General features: G+C 39.6%; 1 protein-coding gene across 2 annotated transcripts in view; it reads left to right on the forward strand.

Moving 5' to 3' along the window:
* Nucleotides 1-16,940, forward strand: part of LOC128733563 (protein FAM13A) — a 40,843-nt gene extending 23,903 nt beyond the window's left edge. For both annotated transcript variants that reach the window (XM_053827222.1, XM_053827221.1), the window contains exons 2-3: nt 4,020-5,690; nt 14,897-16,940. In XM_053827222.1, coding sequence (XP_053683197.1) covers nt 4,026-5,690; nt 14,897-15,556 — 2,325 coding nt within the window. In that variant the 5' untranslated portion in view covers nt 4,020-4,025 and the 3' untranslated portion in view covers nt 15,557-16,940. The remainder of the gene's footprint in view (nt 1-4,019; nt 5,691-14,896) is intronic.
* The last annotated feature ends 1,536 nt before the right edge of the window (nt 16,941-18,476 follow it).

An 18,476-nucleotide genomic window follows, 5' to 3' on the forward strand; every position in this document is an offset into this window, starting at 1 on the left:
ATAGGGTTACAAATTAATGCGTTGAAAACCAAATATATGGTAGGAAGAGGCTCCCGAGAAAGTAACGTTTGCCTCCCACGGACAGTGACTATTGACGACGATGAACTGGAAGTGGTTGATGAGTTCGTATATTTGGGGCCTCTGGTTACCGCCGACAATAATACGAGTAAGGAGATCCAACGACGCATTCAAGCTGGAAATCGAGCCTACTTTTCCCTTTGCAAGATGTTTCGATCAAGGAGCGTACGCCGCAGCACAAAGCTGACGATGTACAAAACGCAAATCAGACCGGTAGTCCTCTACGGACTTGAGACAGTAACTTTACTTACGGAAGACATACGTGCACTTGCCGTATTTGAACGAAAGGTGTTGCAGACTATTTTTGGCGGAGTACAAACGAAAAGCGGAGAGTGGCGGACTCGTATGAATCACGAGCTACAGGCACTACTTGGAGAGATTCCCATCGTACACCTGGCGAAAGTTGGGAGACTACGGTTGGCCGGCCACGTTGCAAGGATGTCGGACGACTGTGTAGTGAAATCCGTTCTCATCAAGAACCCCACCGGCACCAGGAATAGAGGGGCTCAACGTGCTAGAATGCTCGACCAGGTTGAAGCCGACTTGCGTGTGGAGACGCGCAACGTATTGGCGACGAGTAGCCCAGGAACAAGTACAATGGAGAAGAATTCTTGATACGGCAAGAGCCACCTCGGCTCTCAGCTGAATAAGTAAATATGTAAATGGTGATCTCAATAAATCTGAATGTGATGCTCCTATGTTCTAATAACTAATAACTAACAGAGGACGTTAACTAATTGGCGATTTTTTAACTGTCATAATTGTAACTCGTTGTTTGTTCCATTCAACCTTTCAACCAACCTAATTTTTCCATTCATCCATTAGTTGTGCGTCCAATGGCAAATATTTTATGTTTTAAGCAAGGTCCTTAAACCAGTTAACGTTCGTTTCAAGTCAGTTACCTAAAGGTGACTAGTTGTACGTCATACAAAAATTTTCAAAATGCAATATCGTCCTAATCAGCAGAAGAAGCGTGATTCTGGCCTAATGTAAATCTTAGAAAATTTAAAAGTATTTGCAAAATGTCAAGCTTTTTCAAATTGAAACTGCATTCGTAGTCCTACGTGAGCTTCTCGTTCGTGCCCCTAGGCCTTCATCCTTTTTTCCAACTGAATCAAATGTGATCATGTGCACAAATGCAACAGATCGAGTTGTTTGCTTCAAAATATATCAAAATATAAACATACGACGATAAACGAGGGGTCTTTCGATGGAAACTTATCAAAAATGCAAAAAGTGCGTACACGTTTATTCGCCCTTCGTGTTTAAATGTTCCGATGAAGAAATTTCAATTTTAGTTCTGGTTACATATTCGCTGGCACTTTTTAAATGTTCAGCACCATTAGCAACTCTGGAGTGTTTTAGAATTATGACCAGTGCGTTCTGTATTCTAAAGATTTGGAAACTATTTTCGAGACAAAACTTGAACAATTTCATTTTTATCACTTAATCTCTGATCTTCTGGGGAACACTATAGATATACCTCAAGGAAGTGTATTAAGACCCATTATATTTATTATGTATATTAATGAAATAAGATCAGCTTTGCGTTTCTGCGACGCAAATCGGTTGCAGTCAACTAAAATTGAACATTAGTAAAACAAATTGTTTTAATAATAGCACGAAACCAATATTAGATCGGTAAATCTTGAAAGTTTCTGCTGTTATTGGTCGCGTACATGATATTATGTAATAGATTCGTTACCGCTTGCAGGATTCTGTCATATGAAGATATTAGATTCTGCAATGGTTATCGGTGAAGTAACAAAAGGTTACCTGGATGATGATTTTGAGTATGTAAAAAATTGTTTTGGGAATGAATAAAGGCAATAATTTGTTTAGGTATCATGTTCTTTTATGTTTTATTTTAAACTAATCTGTAACAAGACAGACAAATAGCTTTCTTTGGAAATCTACCAAAATAGTCTCCAGCAATTAATACAAGGCAAGGATTATGCTTAAACACAAATGCCATAACACTGGTAAAGTTGGAAATTAAATAAAAATAAAACGTATGCTATTTAATCTACAATGAAAACAGGCGCTGAGGAAGCCTGCAAGTCGTAGACGGAATACGTATCTGTCAAGCATAAAATATACATAGTAGAATAAAATTGGATAAATTTTCTCTTAATTTAATTTCCAGGTTTCGTATTCTACTAAAACGCTCCAAAAACTTCAAACTGGTTAAGTGCTTGCAATATAATTAATAAAAAGTAAACAAAAATAATGAGAGACTGTTTTCTTTAATCATTTGGGGTATTTGAAGAACAGAAATCTAGATCAAATCCAATAATTCTTCAGAGTAGTTGATTAATAATAACGTCACATGTGATTGTGCGTAATTCCCTTTAGCGTTGATATTAGTACTCATTATAATCAAATTTACGTTTCTCTGTCGATCCACTTGAAACCATCACCAAAATTAGCACAATCATCAGAAGCGCAATGGACGTAAGATAATTCGCTTCAGAAGTACTCGGAACGATTATCGCGTCCAATTTTATTGTTTTTCTTCCATGATAATTTCGTATATAATGATAATCTGCTGACGTGCATTGGACATATGACGACGAGCCTGTTGAAATTCACATCATATTGCTTGATTGGACATTCGTGAGATAATCGTGATGGTTGCTGGATATCATTATCAGGAGGTATCAGCAATTTAGCTAGTGTGGCAGATTTTCAAAACCTGCAGCTAATTTTCCTATTTCTCAATCAAGCACTGCTTGTCATTTTGATGGATTGTAATGATTAACTGTTAAATATTGCCAACGTGTATTGTCTAAACCAGGGAAAAGGTTGCCAAATCGGTTACCTATTTGTAAAAACCAGGAGACGAAGCGTATTCGTAGGACTGTTGGATACAGTCGTAAACAACAAATGGTCTTGGCAAGCAAATATGCTCTTTTTCGGCGTTTTTACTAGTTTGGCAAGTGTTTCAGTCGGTGTAGCACCTATTTAATTTCATTTCGAATGTTGACTTTGAGTTGAGATTAGTTTCTTAGCTCAATTACGTTTTAATTTAATAAAAATCCACAAATAAGTGGCTTAAATCCGGTGAAATCCGGCAGTGGGTAATCAAAATCATACTTTTTGTGCTAATTGACTGCGGGAAGAATTGGTATACAAATAATCTTTTGAGTAGCATGCAAGTGGTATGTGGTAAGCCATCGTGCAGAAAACAAAAATTCATGTCATTGTTCTTGTTCTTTTATTGTTCGGTATCAGTATTCTATATTTAAAATTTTCATTTATTTTTTGGTATTCATTTCTTTTTTCATGAATTACAATGATAAAAAACCATTCGAAATTAAAATTCTGCTATTAAAAAAGGCCAACACTAACTTTACTTACGAAGATTTGATCTTTTGTAGTAACAAACAGCAAATCAATGCCCCGATAAAGTTTCATGAACACATTCATGGAAATCATAAAAGCTCATAAAGTGGTGATTGATATATGGCTACCGAACGTTTTGTTTCGGCGGTGAGTTTCAAATAAATCGCCGCCGATATTGCCTATCGCTACTGCTGTTGAAATGATGCAACAATAAATCAGCTGATCCTGGTGAATCATGTGCGTATATTATTCGGTCTCTGCCGTCGTTTACGTATAATATGCTAATCGTACCGATGGCATTATATTTTTTCCATTGCTACTATAGCTTGAAAGTACATACTTGAACCTAATAAGTGCATTTCATTAAATAAATAATGCAACGGATGTACTTCATATTCTCTATTGCCTGCATAACAATATGTAGAGCGCAAGGCATTGTTTTTTTAAGTACACACTTGAACTTGATTTATTATATCTGTTTGTTTTACATGTCAAGAGAATAACAATAGAAATTCTACGCAAAATTCTATTCGTCAGTGTGTATGAAGAATAGACTTAGTTATTCATTTTATTTTATTTTACCTTTTCCATTACAGTGCGGCATGCGTCGCCCATCACTGGGACAGAATGAAGACGACCTTAGTCGTCTCACAACCGTAATCTCCCCAACGACAGCCAGTTTATCTTCGACGCAAACGGAACATGAAGAGGACGATAGCAGTAGCGACAAGAGTATTCATAAAATCAACAACCATCAGCATCAATTGGAGCAGCAACATAGTAACACAGGAAACGGTAGCAGTCCCCATCATGGCGACGGATGCGGCAGCAACGGCAGTAGCAGAAATGGCACTAACAGTGGAACTATTGGCGCATCCACATCCCAGTATCTGCCTAATTTGATTAATTCATCCGAGTGGCAAAACTGTAGAAAACGCAAAGAACGACAAGACAGCACCTCCTCGATCAGTCAGGATCGTAAACTGATCCGATCGAACAGTGAAGAGCATCTGCCCAACTGTCAGGAGGTGATCCGTCGTGTAGCCTCGCATGAGGATTTTAAGAAACCTTCACCGTTAATTGAAATTAGCGTCGATAAGGAAAATATTATCGAGGAAGATGCTGAAGAACAGCACCAGCTAGAGGTTCAGCAAACGTTCGAAAAAAATTTGAAGAACAGTTCGGAAAACCTAAAGAAGTTCTTCATCGGTAGCGAGAGTCAGTGTGTGTCTGGCAAGGATTCTTCCGAAGCCCTACATATTAAGGTTGGTGACCCTAACCTTCTCTACCAACATTCTCACAGCAATCATATACATCATTACAACCATTCCGCTAAGAACCGACTATCACCTTGTCGTGATGTGCTGAAAAACCGCAAGGATTCCGACAGCGAATTGGATGGAGAACACGAACGCCGTCGCCACTGCGAGCGGTTTTCCAAAACTCGGCCACCTCCTGGGCGCAAGTCGGTTTCACCACGAAATCGCACCAAGCAAATCAAGCATGTTTCCTCCGGTAAGGACAAAAGCGGAAATGAACACTTCTATTCCAAGCATGACACCCACCACTCGGTCAAACACGAGCGCCGCGCCTACAGCAAGCAACGCGATAAAGCATCGGAATCGACGAAAAGTCCCGAGCCGGAAGTTTTTGCTGACTACAATGACAATACGGTTTTGGAGAAAGGAAACGTCGAGTCACCTCGTGAGAAGCAGCTGCCATGGGACCAATCCTTCCAGGATGACACACCGGTTGTCTGTCAGCGATTTGCGGAGCACAATTTCGAGCACGCCAATACCATGGGAACATTTGGCGAGGTACGCAGTCTACCTCCGAATGCCACCATGAAACATTACGGAAACTATCGTAGTGCGGAATTGCATCAAACCGCTCTCCAGAAGCCGATACCGCAAGCCAACAATATGTTTGATGAACGAATCAAAACAATTAATCGCAAATTGAGTACTCTGAAGAAAAAGTTGACACAGTACGAGGATCGGTTCGAGCGAGAGAACGGTTACCGGCCGGCACATGGCGACAAGACTAGCGATAGCGCCATCCGGGCGGTAGTCGTCGAGATACACAAACTGCGCAAGGAGAAAAATCAAATCAAGGCTGACCTGGCGGTGTTCAATGCGAAGACAAACAAGGGAACGTCGGGCGACAACAACAGCTCCTCGGGTCTCAGCGGGTCCGCGGGACAGGGACCGACCGAAGATGAGAACAAATTGGTGCAGATGCAGGAAACCATCGCCGATATCGAGAAGGTAAGTCTATTCTTATCACTATTATTTGCGAGGGATGGGCTCTGTGTACCGTTGTTGTTGTGAATTGTAGTACGAAGTTGACAAGAAAATCTGTTTATTTGGTTAGGTGAAATTGATGGACAAGTTTACGATAAGCAGTAGGAGTGTTATGTTCTGATAAGCGAAACCTTTGTTGTTGATGCGTTGTATAGAGAAATGTTTTAATTTTAGGTAGCACCTTGCTAAGTTGAAATAATTTAGTATCTAACAAGCATCAAACCCACAAACATTCATCCCTTAAGTCGAATGCTAAGATCACACAAAAATTTCGGGAAAAGATAATGATTATTTTAATATTGTTAATTGTCTGTTAAGAAAAAGCATTTTTACACCCAATACATATTGTTTTATATAGTTGCCACTTACCAGTGGTATTGTAATTAGACAGTATCGTTTCTAAAATCATTATTTTTGAAAACACACTGTCACATACACCGCGCAGTGGCTGATTTACTGGCGCACTTAATAAATATACCGATTGGTCCTGTTTGTGCGAAATGAACTTTAATAATAATAATAATTTAAATGTTTGAATATACTCATCCCAAATCTATGATGAAAACATCAACCAAATATTAACATTCTAAATAGTTATGCAAATTGGTTTGTTTTGTATAAATGTTAATATCATAATTTATTAGCTACAGAGTGGGCAACTACTAGCGCCGTTTTGGCAAAACTAAAATAAATGCATCAATATCATTTGTCTGGATGAAATTTGATTAAAAAATACTCAGGTGAAATGCATTCGTACTTCTAGCAGTTTTGCCTATTTCTAGTTTTAATTGCACAAACATGTCTCTCTAGGCATAGAGCATCGAAGTGCTGTTGTATGACATTCAACAAAGTGTAGCTTGTTCCGTTATTGTGTCCGATTATAATTACAGGGTGGTAAAGCAGGAAGCGGCGAATGTCAGGGTCTCACTTTCCACGTTTGCGCTGAGTAAATGCGCTTTGTTTTCCAATATAAACCACCCGCGATTGCTGCCGAGATTGTATACAAAGCAATTCTCTATTCGAATGTAGGTTGAGTCAAATTGAATGCACCTTTCAGGTTCCATTAAGACTACATCGTCTACTGTTATTTCAAGTGCAAATCTAACACTATAAACGTTTTATGGTTGTTTTTTGTTCGCAAAAGTAATACTGAATCCAGTCACTGTACATTATGCTAAAAACGAACGTTTTCTGTCATTTCGAACTTTGCACCATGTACGGACGCAGTCTACTAACACAAACCGGCATATCCGTTGACCGGTCGAAACGTGTCGCACAAATTGCCATAAACAAGTGGTCAACCACTTCAGAGTTCTGCGCCAGCTGACGTCAATATCGACCAGCAGCCTCCATCACCGGCGCCGAGTGGAATCGAAAAATTTCCATGCACGAATATGAATAAATAAGTTCGCCGCTTTTTCTACCGATTTGTTTTACCGGTGATGATGTAACGTCTCGTTTACGTTTTACAGAATGCGGCCTTGAGGGTCGTGACTTGATTGAAACTAATGCGGAGTGCCATTTTATGGAGTATGCAACGGAAAGGAGAAACTGAAAGTCTAACATTAGATTGGCTTATTAATAGCGCAAAATCACAATTGAGTGTTTGGTCGATATCAAGCGGCTCTCGGTTCGTTTTGCTCTGGTTATATTCAACCCAATGCACTGGAACGGTACACCAGATTGGCGTGCAATGCATCGGTTGAAGGACATGTGACTGATGGAGCTGAGCTCGAAATTGATGACAAATTGTACTTAAATTGCTTCGATTGGTCGGCAAACTATGAATCCTAGTTGGTCCTTCGCAGAGCTGTTAATAAAGAGAGATATTTATTATTTCACCGCAAAAGCCTTAATTTAGATTCATAAGTATTTATAATGATAATGAATCATTTCGAATATCAAGGAGTTGTTAGAAAACTTTTTTCTTGTCCTATCATATCGTTACATCAAGACAGTTGAAATTGGAATAGATAGTAGAGATACGCAAAGATGTGGACGGTCTAAAAAACAATGATGCAACTACATACCTTTAGAGGAGAATAGAAATCTTCAAAGAGGATTTAAAGAGGGTAGACTCTTTTCCATATTGGGTCTAAAATAGCAGAAATCTTTCAGCAGAAATGTTTGCGTTCTTGCTCATTCTTCCGAAATTCGCTCAAGGTAATTCCATCGAATTTAAAATATGGAGACTTGCCCGCAGTGTATCTTACTTTACTTAAAATGAGAAGTTCGAGAGTATCTGCTGCTATTGGGAGCTATCCGATTTCCTTTGATCGATTAGAATACGATGATCTTAGCTGCCAATGCAAGCTTAGGATCTGAGTAGATGCATTTGTTTCTGCTTTTGCATTAATTTTCTTCTGACTGTTACCGAATGCAGGTCAATCAGTTTGCGTACAGTGTTTCTCATAGGATGGTAGACCGTTAGGCTTAGAAGACCGTTGCAGGGCAGAAAACGCAGAACGATTTTTTGAATGGTCTCCATCCTATTGATATGCACAGCATAATATGGTGCTCACACAACAACAGCGTATTCCAGAATGCTGCGAAAACTTGCACAGTACAACGATTTTTCTATATCCTAGAATGCGTTGGTGTTTTTTTCACGAAGCCTAGAATTGCGAAATCCTTAGCTGTTCACGTATAGATATGCTTTGGAATCAATAACAGTGCTTTGATCTTTAATAGCCTGTACGCGGCGTAGACAACCCAGCCCGATAGTGTAAGTGTTTTGCAGGAGATTGCGTAAACAACTAAAGGATATGGCGCAACATTTCGTGATGTTAACTTGCATGCCACTTTGTGTACACCTTCGTGAGAGAGAATCTATCTATAATGCTTTGGAGAGAGTAACGTAATTTCATGGAATATCTTTAGGGCCTTGGCGAACATAAGTTTAGGAGCTGCACAGCTCGTTAACGAAAAGTATAAATATCCAAAACCCTAGATGTTTACCTAGTGTCACGCCAGATGGCATCTCGAACCAAACCGAATGCAGACAAAAGCGGAGCGTTCAGTAAGGCATTACTGGATTCATTGTGTCGTCCAATTCGGTAACCCCATGCACCTCATGTTTTCTACTTTCAGTGCATGTGCATACACTTTGTCGAATGCCTTGCTGAAGTCCATGTATATCGCATCAACCTATCTTCTCCTTTCAATACACTTGATCAGTAAGTTTGACGAAAATTACCAAATTCGTGATTGTAAGCCGTTTAGTCTTAAAACTATATTGTTGCTTGTAAATTATTGTGTTTCCTGTATGATACACAACATCGTAGACGATCTTGTTAAGATCCTTGGAGAGACAGCTTATTTTTGTGTGCCAGAAAGGCATTGGGTTAAAAGGTCACTGCGACAGTGTTAATGATCGTCTTTTGTGGCCGGCCCCGATTGCTGTACACAGTTTACGGACTGCTCATACCCATTGATGGAGTTGAGCTGAAGAGATGTAATCCTGTGCCCCAATTCGGTACTACATGGTTAATAAAACCAGTGGGTTTTAGGCTCCATACTTGATATGGATTAAGAAGGAAACTTCCGAAGAAGTTGTGCCTTGATAATGCAAAAGACCCGTAATTGCAGGGCAGATGCGCTGAACTTTCAGGCTAAGAGTTACAAAAGCGGCAGGTATCGGATGATTCCTATATTCTTTAAATGATAAACAGCGGGACTGTGTCCGATTAGAAGTTCCGTGTTTGTGCGTAGTTCGCAACGATTTAAATTGAGTAGTTTTTTTGGTTACTGCAGGATTTGGGTAGATACACATGGGTAGTCTCCAACCCTGTGTTTGATTCCTACGGGATATTATTTCCAGCTTTTCCCATGTCATCATTTCGCCTTTCACGGCGGGTGTGGAGGTGTCCAGAAGCGGTTCAGGGTCAATAAATTGCTGAGCCGATACTTGTGTTGCTAGGTTGTCAGCAAATTCATTGCCCACGATTCCGCAGTGACCGGGCACCCAAAGTAGCCCAAAGCTTCCTCAATGCTGTGCTGCACTCCCATACTAATTTGGACTCGCATTTGGCGGACTTGAGTGTCAGTCGGGCTGCTTGGCTGTCCGTGAAAATACCGATTTTTGCCTGCCCGTACTTTCGTTTCAAGCATATTGCTGCATATACTCCTTGTGGCAAGTTTGTCTTGCCAGCTTGAAAAACGGTGGGTCACTGAGAGGCAGCTTAGAGCTGAAATTCCGCAATAGTTTTCAATGTCCTGAATATTTCATGGATTTTGGAGTAATATATGCGACTTTCTAATGTTCCCCAAGGTTGGCGGTGTTTGCACTCGGGGAAGCCATTGTTCTAATTGAGGTATACTCACCGAAAATCACATCATAAACCGCAGAACAGCGTAGTCTCCATTACAATCTCTAGAAAAGCTGCCCAGTCTAAGGCTTGTAGGCGTGCCATTAACTGCACGTTCATCGTAGGTTTTATAGCCATAATAATATAGTGAACTTATATGATAGCCTGAATGTAGTCAAGTTTAATTATGAAAAGTCTATGATAAACGTCGAATTATAAAATTCCACAGGGCGATTGGAAAAGTTTGATTTTGGCACGACTTGCTCTAAACTGTTCGCGCTAACCAAGGGAACCAATTTACATCGTAGGTGCTTTTGAATTCCTACCAACATTTGTTGGTGGTTGGTTGGAGCTTGTTGTCGATTCGTCAAATGGTTGAGCTCGTACCTACGCGGTAGAGTCTTACGCGTTAAGCTTGGTACTTGTATATCTTCGCAATTTACTAATAATTCTGGAGTTCCACAAGGAAGCAACATGGAGCCATTATTATTCATGCTGTTTTTTAACGACGTCACTCTGTTATTAGCATCTGACAGTAAGTTAGTATACGCTGATGATTTAAAATTGTACCTGACAGTTCGAACTGTTGAAGATTGCCGCCGTTTGCAAACTTTACTCGATAGTTTTGTTGGCTGTTGCCGGAAAAATTGGCTCGTTATCAGCATCGCGAAATGTGAGGTTATGACATTTCACCGTATTTTGAAGCCAGTTTTATTCGATTATTATGTCGACGGATTAAAACTAAAAAGTGTCGACCATATAAGTGATCTCGTTGTTCTTCTGGATTTTAAGCTCACATGTCACCTACACTACGCCGCCTTGATATCGAAAGCTACATGTCAGCTGGGCTTCATCTCCAAAATTGCGAGTGATTTTAAGGGCCCACACTGCTTGAAAGCCCTTTATTGCTCCTTGGTCCGCTCATTACTGGAGAATTGCAACTTGGTTTGGTTTCCAATTCACTAATCGTGGAATTTACGGATTGAACGAATGCAGAAAAGGTTCGTCCGACTTGCACTACGCGATCTCCCATGGCGAGGCCCTGTTAGCCTACCACCGTATCCTGATCGATGCAGTCTACTCGGTATCGACACGCTGGAGCGTCGTCGTAAAATGCACCAAGCAATATTTATAGCGAAACTGGTAAATTGTGATATTGACTCACCGACGCTGGATTGCTACAAACTGCCTACCACGTACGTCGTTTGGTTGCCTATCCAAACCTATCACCGCTTCTATCAGGACCTTCGAAATGACTGAAGAATTATTTGATTTTAATGAACCAACACAGAGATACGTGACGAAATTGAAGAAATCGAATATTTTACAAATCTGATGCTTGTTTGTAGCATTTATTTAGGACTTTGTTCAGATAAATCTTTGAAATAAACAATAATAATAATAATAACACTCCATCGCCCCGTAACAGTAGAAATGTAGAAGGATTAAGGTCCAGTCTGTAGGGTAACCAACCTATTTCGGACCCCGTCAGCAGCTGTACATAATTTGGGCACTTCCACTTGATTTTGTTGTAAGTGTCCGAATTATGTACAGTTGCTGATGGGGTCTAAAATACGTTGGTTACCCTAGATCTCGTAGTAGGAAGAAAGCTTAAAGTTTAACACGCCATTGCTAAGCCAGTAGCCAGGTTTCAGTCAACGCAATGCAATGACGTCATAGTCGCTGGACCAGAGTGCCAAGCGAAGATCTTTGGTTTTCGATCTTTTTCCACGAAGAAACGAACTTTACGCAAGATTTGGAGTTTATTCGTTTTTGTTTACACGAACTCTAGAATCTCTCTATTTTGGAACATACTCCATTTTTATTTACGCGGAACGTATCCTTCACGCAAAAAGGGACTAGTATAATATTCTTCCAGACCATATCGATTTGCATTTCGCAAATGAAAAACAAGAAATAAGTTGATGTTATCCACACCAAATTAGAAGCATCTTTCGATTAAATTGACCACCCAATTCTTTTGCAGAAGCTTTCTTTGATTTAGTAAAACTGTGTTTTTCTTGCTTTAAATTTTTTTAACAAAATTGTGGTGTTAACTGCAAGTTAATATGCGCTAATGTCAGGAAATTGTATGCTGCGATAGGAAATAAAGATGGCTGCCACCTCTTTTCGTAAAATTTGCTTGATTTATTTGCAGAATGTTGCAAACAGAACTGGTATATTGTGAGAGTTGTCAAATAGTAGCTGGTGATTAGTTCTGGCCGCTTTGAAGCCACGGATCACTTTAATTATACCATCGATGGTATTGAGCAGCTTAGAGTGTATCTTAGTAACCTTGGTGTCTTGCTGGATATTTGCCGGAGTGTATCGTGCCGTATAAAAAACTCGTCTTTACACCCCTCGGTGCTAGCTATTCGTCACCAATTTCTTTACCGTTTCGACACTAGCAAATGACTTTCAACCTTGTCCAGCCAGAAGAAATTTCGCCGCACTATCGTCCACCAACGTCCTCATGACGTGACCATCCCACCGTAATATACAGACTTTCACCAAGTGTACAATAAGAATCTCTTCAACTGGTACGAGGTACGTTTTATGCTTTCCGCTTGTTAACCGCCACTGCTGGACTGCTGGATACTAAACTGACATTTAAAATACACCTTGAATCAAGCATCTCTAAAGCGTTTACGCAGCTTGGATTTGTTTCTATGATTGGGAGAAACTTCAAGAATTCCAACTGTTATATTGTCCATCCGCAGCTGGAGAATTACGTATTCTGGTTTGATTTTTGAGACAACTTGCTTGGATCCAATGGATCAAACATGTACAAAGGAGATCTGTTAGACTAGTTTTATGTAAGCGTCCTTAATACCCTGATAATTTGCCACCTTGTCGTCTACTTGACTTTGAGGCACTCGAACACAGACGAAAAATACAACAGGTGATATTTGCGGCTAAAGTTATCAATGGTTGAATTGATTTTTTAAACCTATTTAAATTCGGGTTTTTAAAGAGCCAATTCGATAATATGCTAAAACGTTTTCAAAGGTAGATGAACTGTTGGACTTCTGCGGATCTTCGTACTGTTTGCGCGGAAATTCCGGTTGATTGAGTCGGAATTGCCGGGACTTACTTCCAACTTCTGCCATCAGAATCTGTTTAGTCACGTCATCTATTTCATTCGCCTCAGAGCATCAGTTTTTCTTGCTTCCAACGGTTTTGTTTTGGGTGTTCTTCAGGTTCCGCTTGACCTTAAAGTGTTGAGTAGGTTCTTGTTCCTGAGCATCACATGCCAATTGTTGGCAGCATTCCACTGCATTGCTTTTGCTCCTTAATAGCAAGGGTGCCAAATCCAGCCAACACAGTAGGGGAACACTCGTATTGCTTCAGGAAAGACAGTAGACAATAGATATTTTCCACGTTCACGTGAATTTCCAATGGTTACACTGAAAATGTCAAACTAGATATATATTTCCTAGGAAATTTTGACGGTCTCATATGCTTGAAAATGTCTGCAATCTTTCCCGTTCAGGGTGCCCTATGTGACTCCTGCCCAGGAAGCTGTTTGTTGTCCGGGCCGTCGGTTTCGTCATCCATCATCACCAAGTAATCAAACTTTGCCAGCATCGTCCTGCACAGCTTCTGCCATCATCTTTTGCTGTTCATCTTGTTTTATTTATTGTTGCGATTTAGAATTACTTCCTTCTTATAAGTCTGCAATTCGATTTGTTTTTTAACTCGATTTGCGTAGTTTTAAACGATACTCACACTCGGGCGGAGAGAAGGTTGGGGTGTTCCGCTTGAAAACGTTGGCCACTCTTTTTGTCATCACTTTCAGCTTTAGATTATCCCCCGATCCAAATGTCTTGGCTGTTGACAAACGTTCCTTAAACACTTTATTACTTTGATGACAGTTGATTTGCCCATTTGACATTGGCTAACTCGCCAAATGAAAATAGAGGCATTATTCTCCACGTACGAACCTACAAAATTGGGGGCGTTCAGCTTTTATAAATGCACAATTTAAATGTCAAGTTTGAAACGGTCAACTTTTGATCTTAAAATAGTTCCAATCTACTCTAGTTTCATCAAAATTAAAATTTGCCACTCGTCTCTAAACACGTAGATATCTTAGTTCCACTCTATCGTTGTAAAACAAATGTGGTCTTTTATCAGTACTTAATCATTTGCACAGCAGGTTTGCAGGCCACAAAAACATTTTGTAAAGTGTTCGGTCAGCCAAATGGCATTTTGTATTGCGTTGTAGTAACATAGGTTTTCCCTGCGACCGTGGCCTGTGAAATTCTCAGCTGTTTCGTGCAGCTTTACAAAGGTTTATTATTTTCCCACTATAGGCCTAATACAATTGCTTAGCGTTCGGCCATAAAAAGTGCACACAGCTGCTAGAGTCTTTTCTGTACTGAGTATTCATTTGGAGTAAATTGCCCACGGATGTGTAATTATCATTCTGTATCTGTCAAATCAAAAAGTAGGAAGAGGAAGGGAAGCTTTGCATTGAATGCGCGGAAAACATTTAAAGTCGAGTATGTTTAATTTTAGATTATCAGGTTATGTAACATCAGGCAGCGTTGGAATTTGATCTATTGTATAACAAGCTGAGTATTCTGATTTTTAGTCTATTTATAGACTTTGATTTACATTGTTGATTTGCTGTTGCTCGCAACTTAGCTTATCATTTAAGGAAGTAGCGTTAAAATCTGATCTCACTCCCAGAGTAATTAAAACAACGCGATTCATGTATTTGCTTTTCCGAACTTACCATTTTACGGGTTTCATCACAATTGACAACGCATTCTTTTGTCATAAAATAGGAAAACATGATGATGTTCATGTTAAAAAAAATTGAGTTTTAATAAAATCGTTGTTTCTGTTTGTTTTTAGCGTCTCCAAGAGAAACGTACTACGGAACAGCGCAGCGAAAATCTGGACAAACTTTCTAGCGATCAGCTGGTTGAGGAGAAAGCATCGGTCCAACGTGCTCTGCTCTATCTGGAATCCATCTACGGACGTCCCACCAGTCGTGATGAACGTGATGCCGCCCGACCTCTGTACGATCGCTACAGGCTCATTAAACGATTGGTTAATCGCGCGAACTCAATTAGCGGACCGTGTGGGGCCAACTCTCAGATGCCAACCATTTTGGAGCATGAAGCTCTGGCCATCGTAGGTACTCCGACGCCTTCGACCGATATTTCTCCTCCCTCAGCAACCTCGATGATTCAGTCGCCGGCAGACACATCGGTTGCATCGACTGCTGCACCGTCGACCGACGAATCGGAAACGACTACTAGCTCGATCACGGAAAACATTCACTCGATGACCGTCGAGGAGCTGTGGGAGCATTATGATGCAGCCCGGGAGGAAAAGAAAGAGCTGCGGCGCACCATTAAGGAGTTTGAGCAAAAGTTCGAGGAAACCACCGGTCGTAAAATGCTGAAATCAGATCGGAAGACCATCGAGGATACCTACGCTCTGTACAAGCAAAAGAAGGCAAAACTTCGGTTGATTGATGCTCTGTTCAAGAAACAGATGTCGGTTTAAAGTGATCTCCTCCCAGTCGTCCTTTATCACTAACCCTTCTCACCCAGATACTAACTCTTTTCCGTCTCCCAAAGTTGTAACCGATTCTTCCTTATCACTCTTTGTTATACGCCTGATTCTCGTCATACCGGTGGTTCCTTGACGTCATTATATTTATTTCATATTTTCTCATCGCATTAATCACTCGACAAAATCAACCTTTTTTTCCTGCATACTTTGAAACCCCTTACCTCGCGTCTTCATTTTGTGGAGCCTAAAATTAGTTGTTTCTTGAATAAAAAGCCAAACTTAAAAATACGCTGTCGACAAAAAAGCAAATGACACTAATCAAATGATGAATCTTTGTTCAAAATGTTGCTGATTGAATGCAATGAGATTTAATATGTGTACAGATCTACGGAACAGATAATAGAGCTGAATACTATGTTAAGGCTTGTTTACCTGTTTTTCAGTTTTCACTTCTGGTGTCTATTTATCTGTTATTAATTATGTATCTCTATTGATTTTTTTTATCTAAATACTAATACAAGACATTGTCTCCTCGAGCTGAGAGTTAAATAAAAGATAAAGCGGTTTTTTGCCGTAGAGTACGAAAACGGTATATATACAAAATGATCAAATAAGCACACATAATAAATATGCAGGCTGAGCAGATGAGAAAAAAAACTATTTGCAAACAAATTGACTTTTCCGTTTGATCTAGTGCAACACAATGTAAAGAATATTTACCTTTCAAAATGTGACCTAAGCAAATACATTTAATGTATGGAACTTTTGATTTAGCCTTTAAATATACATTCGGGAAAAAGAAGTGCAAACTTATAATCATTTAACTTTTGGAGCACGAAGTGAAAATTTTACAGTGTAATTGTACTACTCATAATTAATCACTCTATAGGAACGATCAAAACAAGCTACTTAATGTTAAGAAACTGATTATGTTTTCCAAAAACAGCTACCAGCGTAAAGTAAATCTTCGTACTAGACACATAACGATATTTATCAGTAAAACAAAACAAACAACAGAGAATCCATACAATACCGAAGCGGCATAATACAGAAAAAAATACAGTACACACATTAACAGATTACACACACGATTTGTAGCTCTTTAAGACTATGATTACGACGATTATTATTATTGCTGATGAAACTGAGTAAAAGCGATATGTTCTCAAAGAACGATTTATTATGATTATTATATTATTACTATATAATTATTATTATTATTATTGGTGGTGCATGAACTGCAAATTGAAAATGAGACGCTAAATGAAAAAAGCAATGCCGGAACACAAATGTGGAATGTTCGAAAATGGTATCGAGTGAATATGAACACACCTAGGTTTAATTCTTGGTAAATATATAAACAGCAAAGTTAAGCTATGTGCAAAACGATTCATTTCAGTTCGTTAATTTCCGAAAGGGACCCGTCCGATTGTGCGGTCTTCTGATAGTTTGAAATAGCGTCCTGGCCAAAACTTTTACTTTTACCATGGTTTAGTTTAATGTATCGATCCTATGCCGAATTCAAAAATTCGATTCCATATCACCACGGTCTTCATTCATTCGCTTGACAACATCTTTACCTATAAGTTTACCCGTGGTTCATATGGCTGCGCCACAATCCGTCCTTCAGTTCATCGTTCACGGCAAACCCAATTCTCGCAGCTTGCTGGAAAGCAAGGTTCAAGCATAATCCGCCGTAACGCATTTTGTTCTAATAAATCGTACGCTGCCTTGAAGTCCATAAAAAGATGCTGAGTCAGCAAGCTGAATCTTTGTGGTTGAATTCCCGAAATTTTGAGAGGATCTGTCACAAAATGAATATTTGGTCCGCTGTTGAGCGTACCAGTCGAAACCTATATTGGTATTCGTCAACAAAGGGTTCCTGTAGTGAAACAAAGTGAGAGAATTTAGAATGCCGAGATCACGACGTAAATATACTTAAATATATTTTAGTCGTGACCGAGATGAGAAATGTCCTACCGCTATAATTACTGCATGCTGATATTAGCCTTTTTGGAGAGGTCGAAGTAGCCTACGCGTGCAAACGGATGTTATTTTCTCTAATATCTTGGAAAGTTTTAAATTACTCACTTCTTCAACTGTCTGGACGTGCATTTAGTCAAAACTAAGTTTTCAAACTGTAGTGTAAAATATATACCTAGCTGTTGCATGAAAACTGAACCAATAAGTAAAAAAGTACTGTGCATTTTTGGAGATGGAAGTACCGTCATCCGGGGCGAGGTTGTGCCAAAAAAGCATATGTTTTTGTTCTTTAGCTCAGTATACACACAATTTAGGAACTAAGTTGATTTCAAACCTGTCAATATGTACTAAATTGTTCAATTAACAACTACCGTAGAGATGGTTTAGTTACAATGCAACCTAATTTTGCTGGAAATGCATGAACTTTGGCACAATCTCACCCCTTCTAGGGGGTGACATTGTGCCAAAAACAAAGTTAAGCTAAAAACCTAAACAGTGAACGTTAGCATGTTTATCAACAATACACATAAATATCAGTATCAAGTAGTTCATATGGGGCCGTCCATGAACTGAGTGGACTATCAGGGGCAGGGGGTCGACCAAAAACAACGCATCACACTAAAAGTATTAACGAAAATAACCCGGGGAGGTCTGATATAAATAAAAATGAGTTCGTAGTCAATGGACAGCTTTTATATAGCCAGTAGCGTTTCTAGGGTTAACAAGGAGGAGATATATGAAGGGGAGTATTCTAAGGGGGCACCTATATGATCATTTAACAAAAGTAACCATTACTTCGTTCAAGAACCCGCGGCCACAGAACATGTAGTCCATCCCACCACACTCCCCCGTCCTTAAAACTGGCAGTTTATATACGGTATAATATATTCGTCTTATATTAGAGTGTTTATTCAAAGCATCTGAAATT

Source organism: Sabethes cyaneus, chromosome 2 (assembly GCF_943734655.1).
Source record: "Sabethes cyaneus chromosome 2, idSabCyanKW18_F2, whole genome shotgun sequence".
In the NCBI taxonomy this organism is placed as follows: domain Eukaryota; kingdom Metazoa; phylum Arthropoda; class Insecta; order Diptera; family Culicidae; genus Sabethes; species Sabethes cyaneus.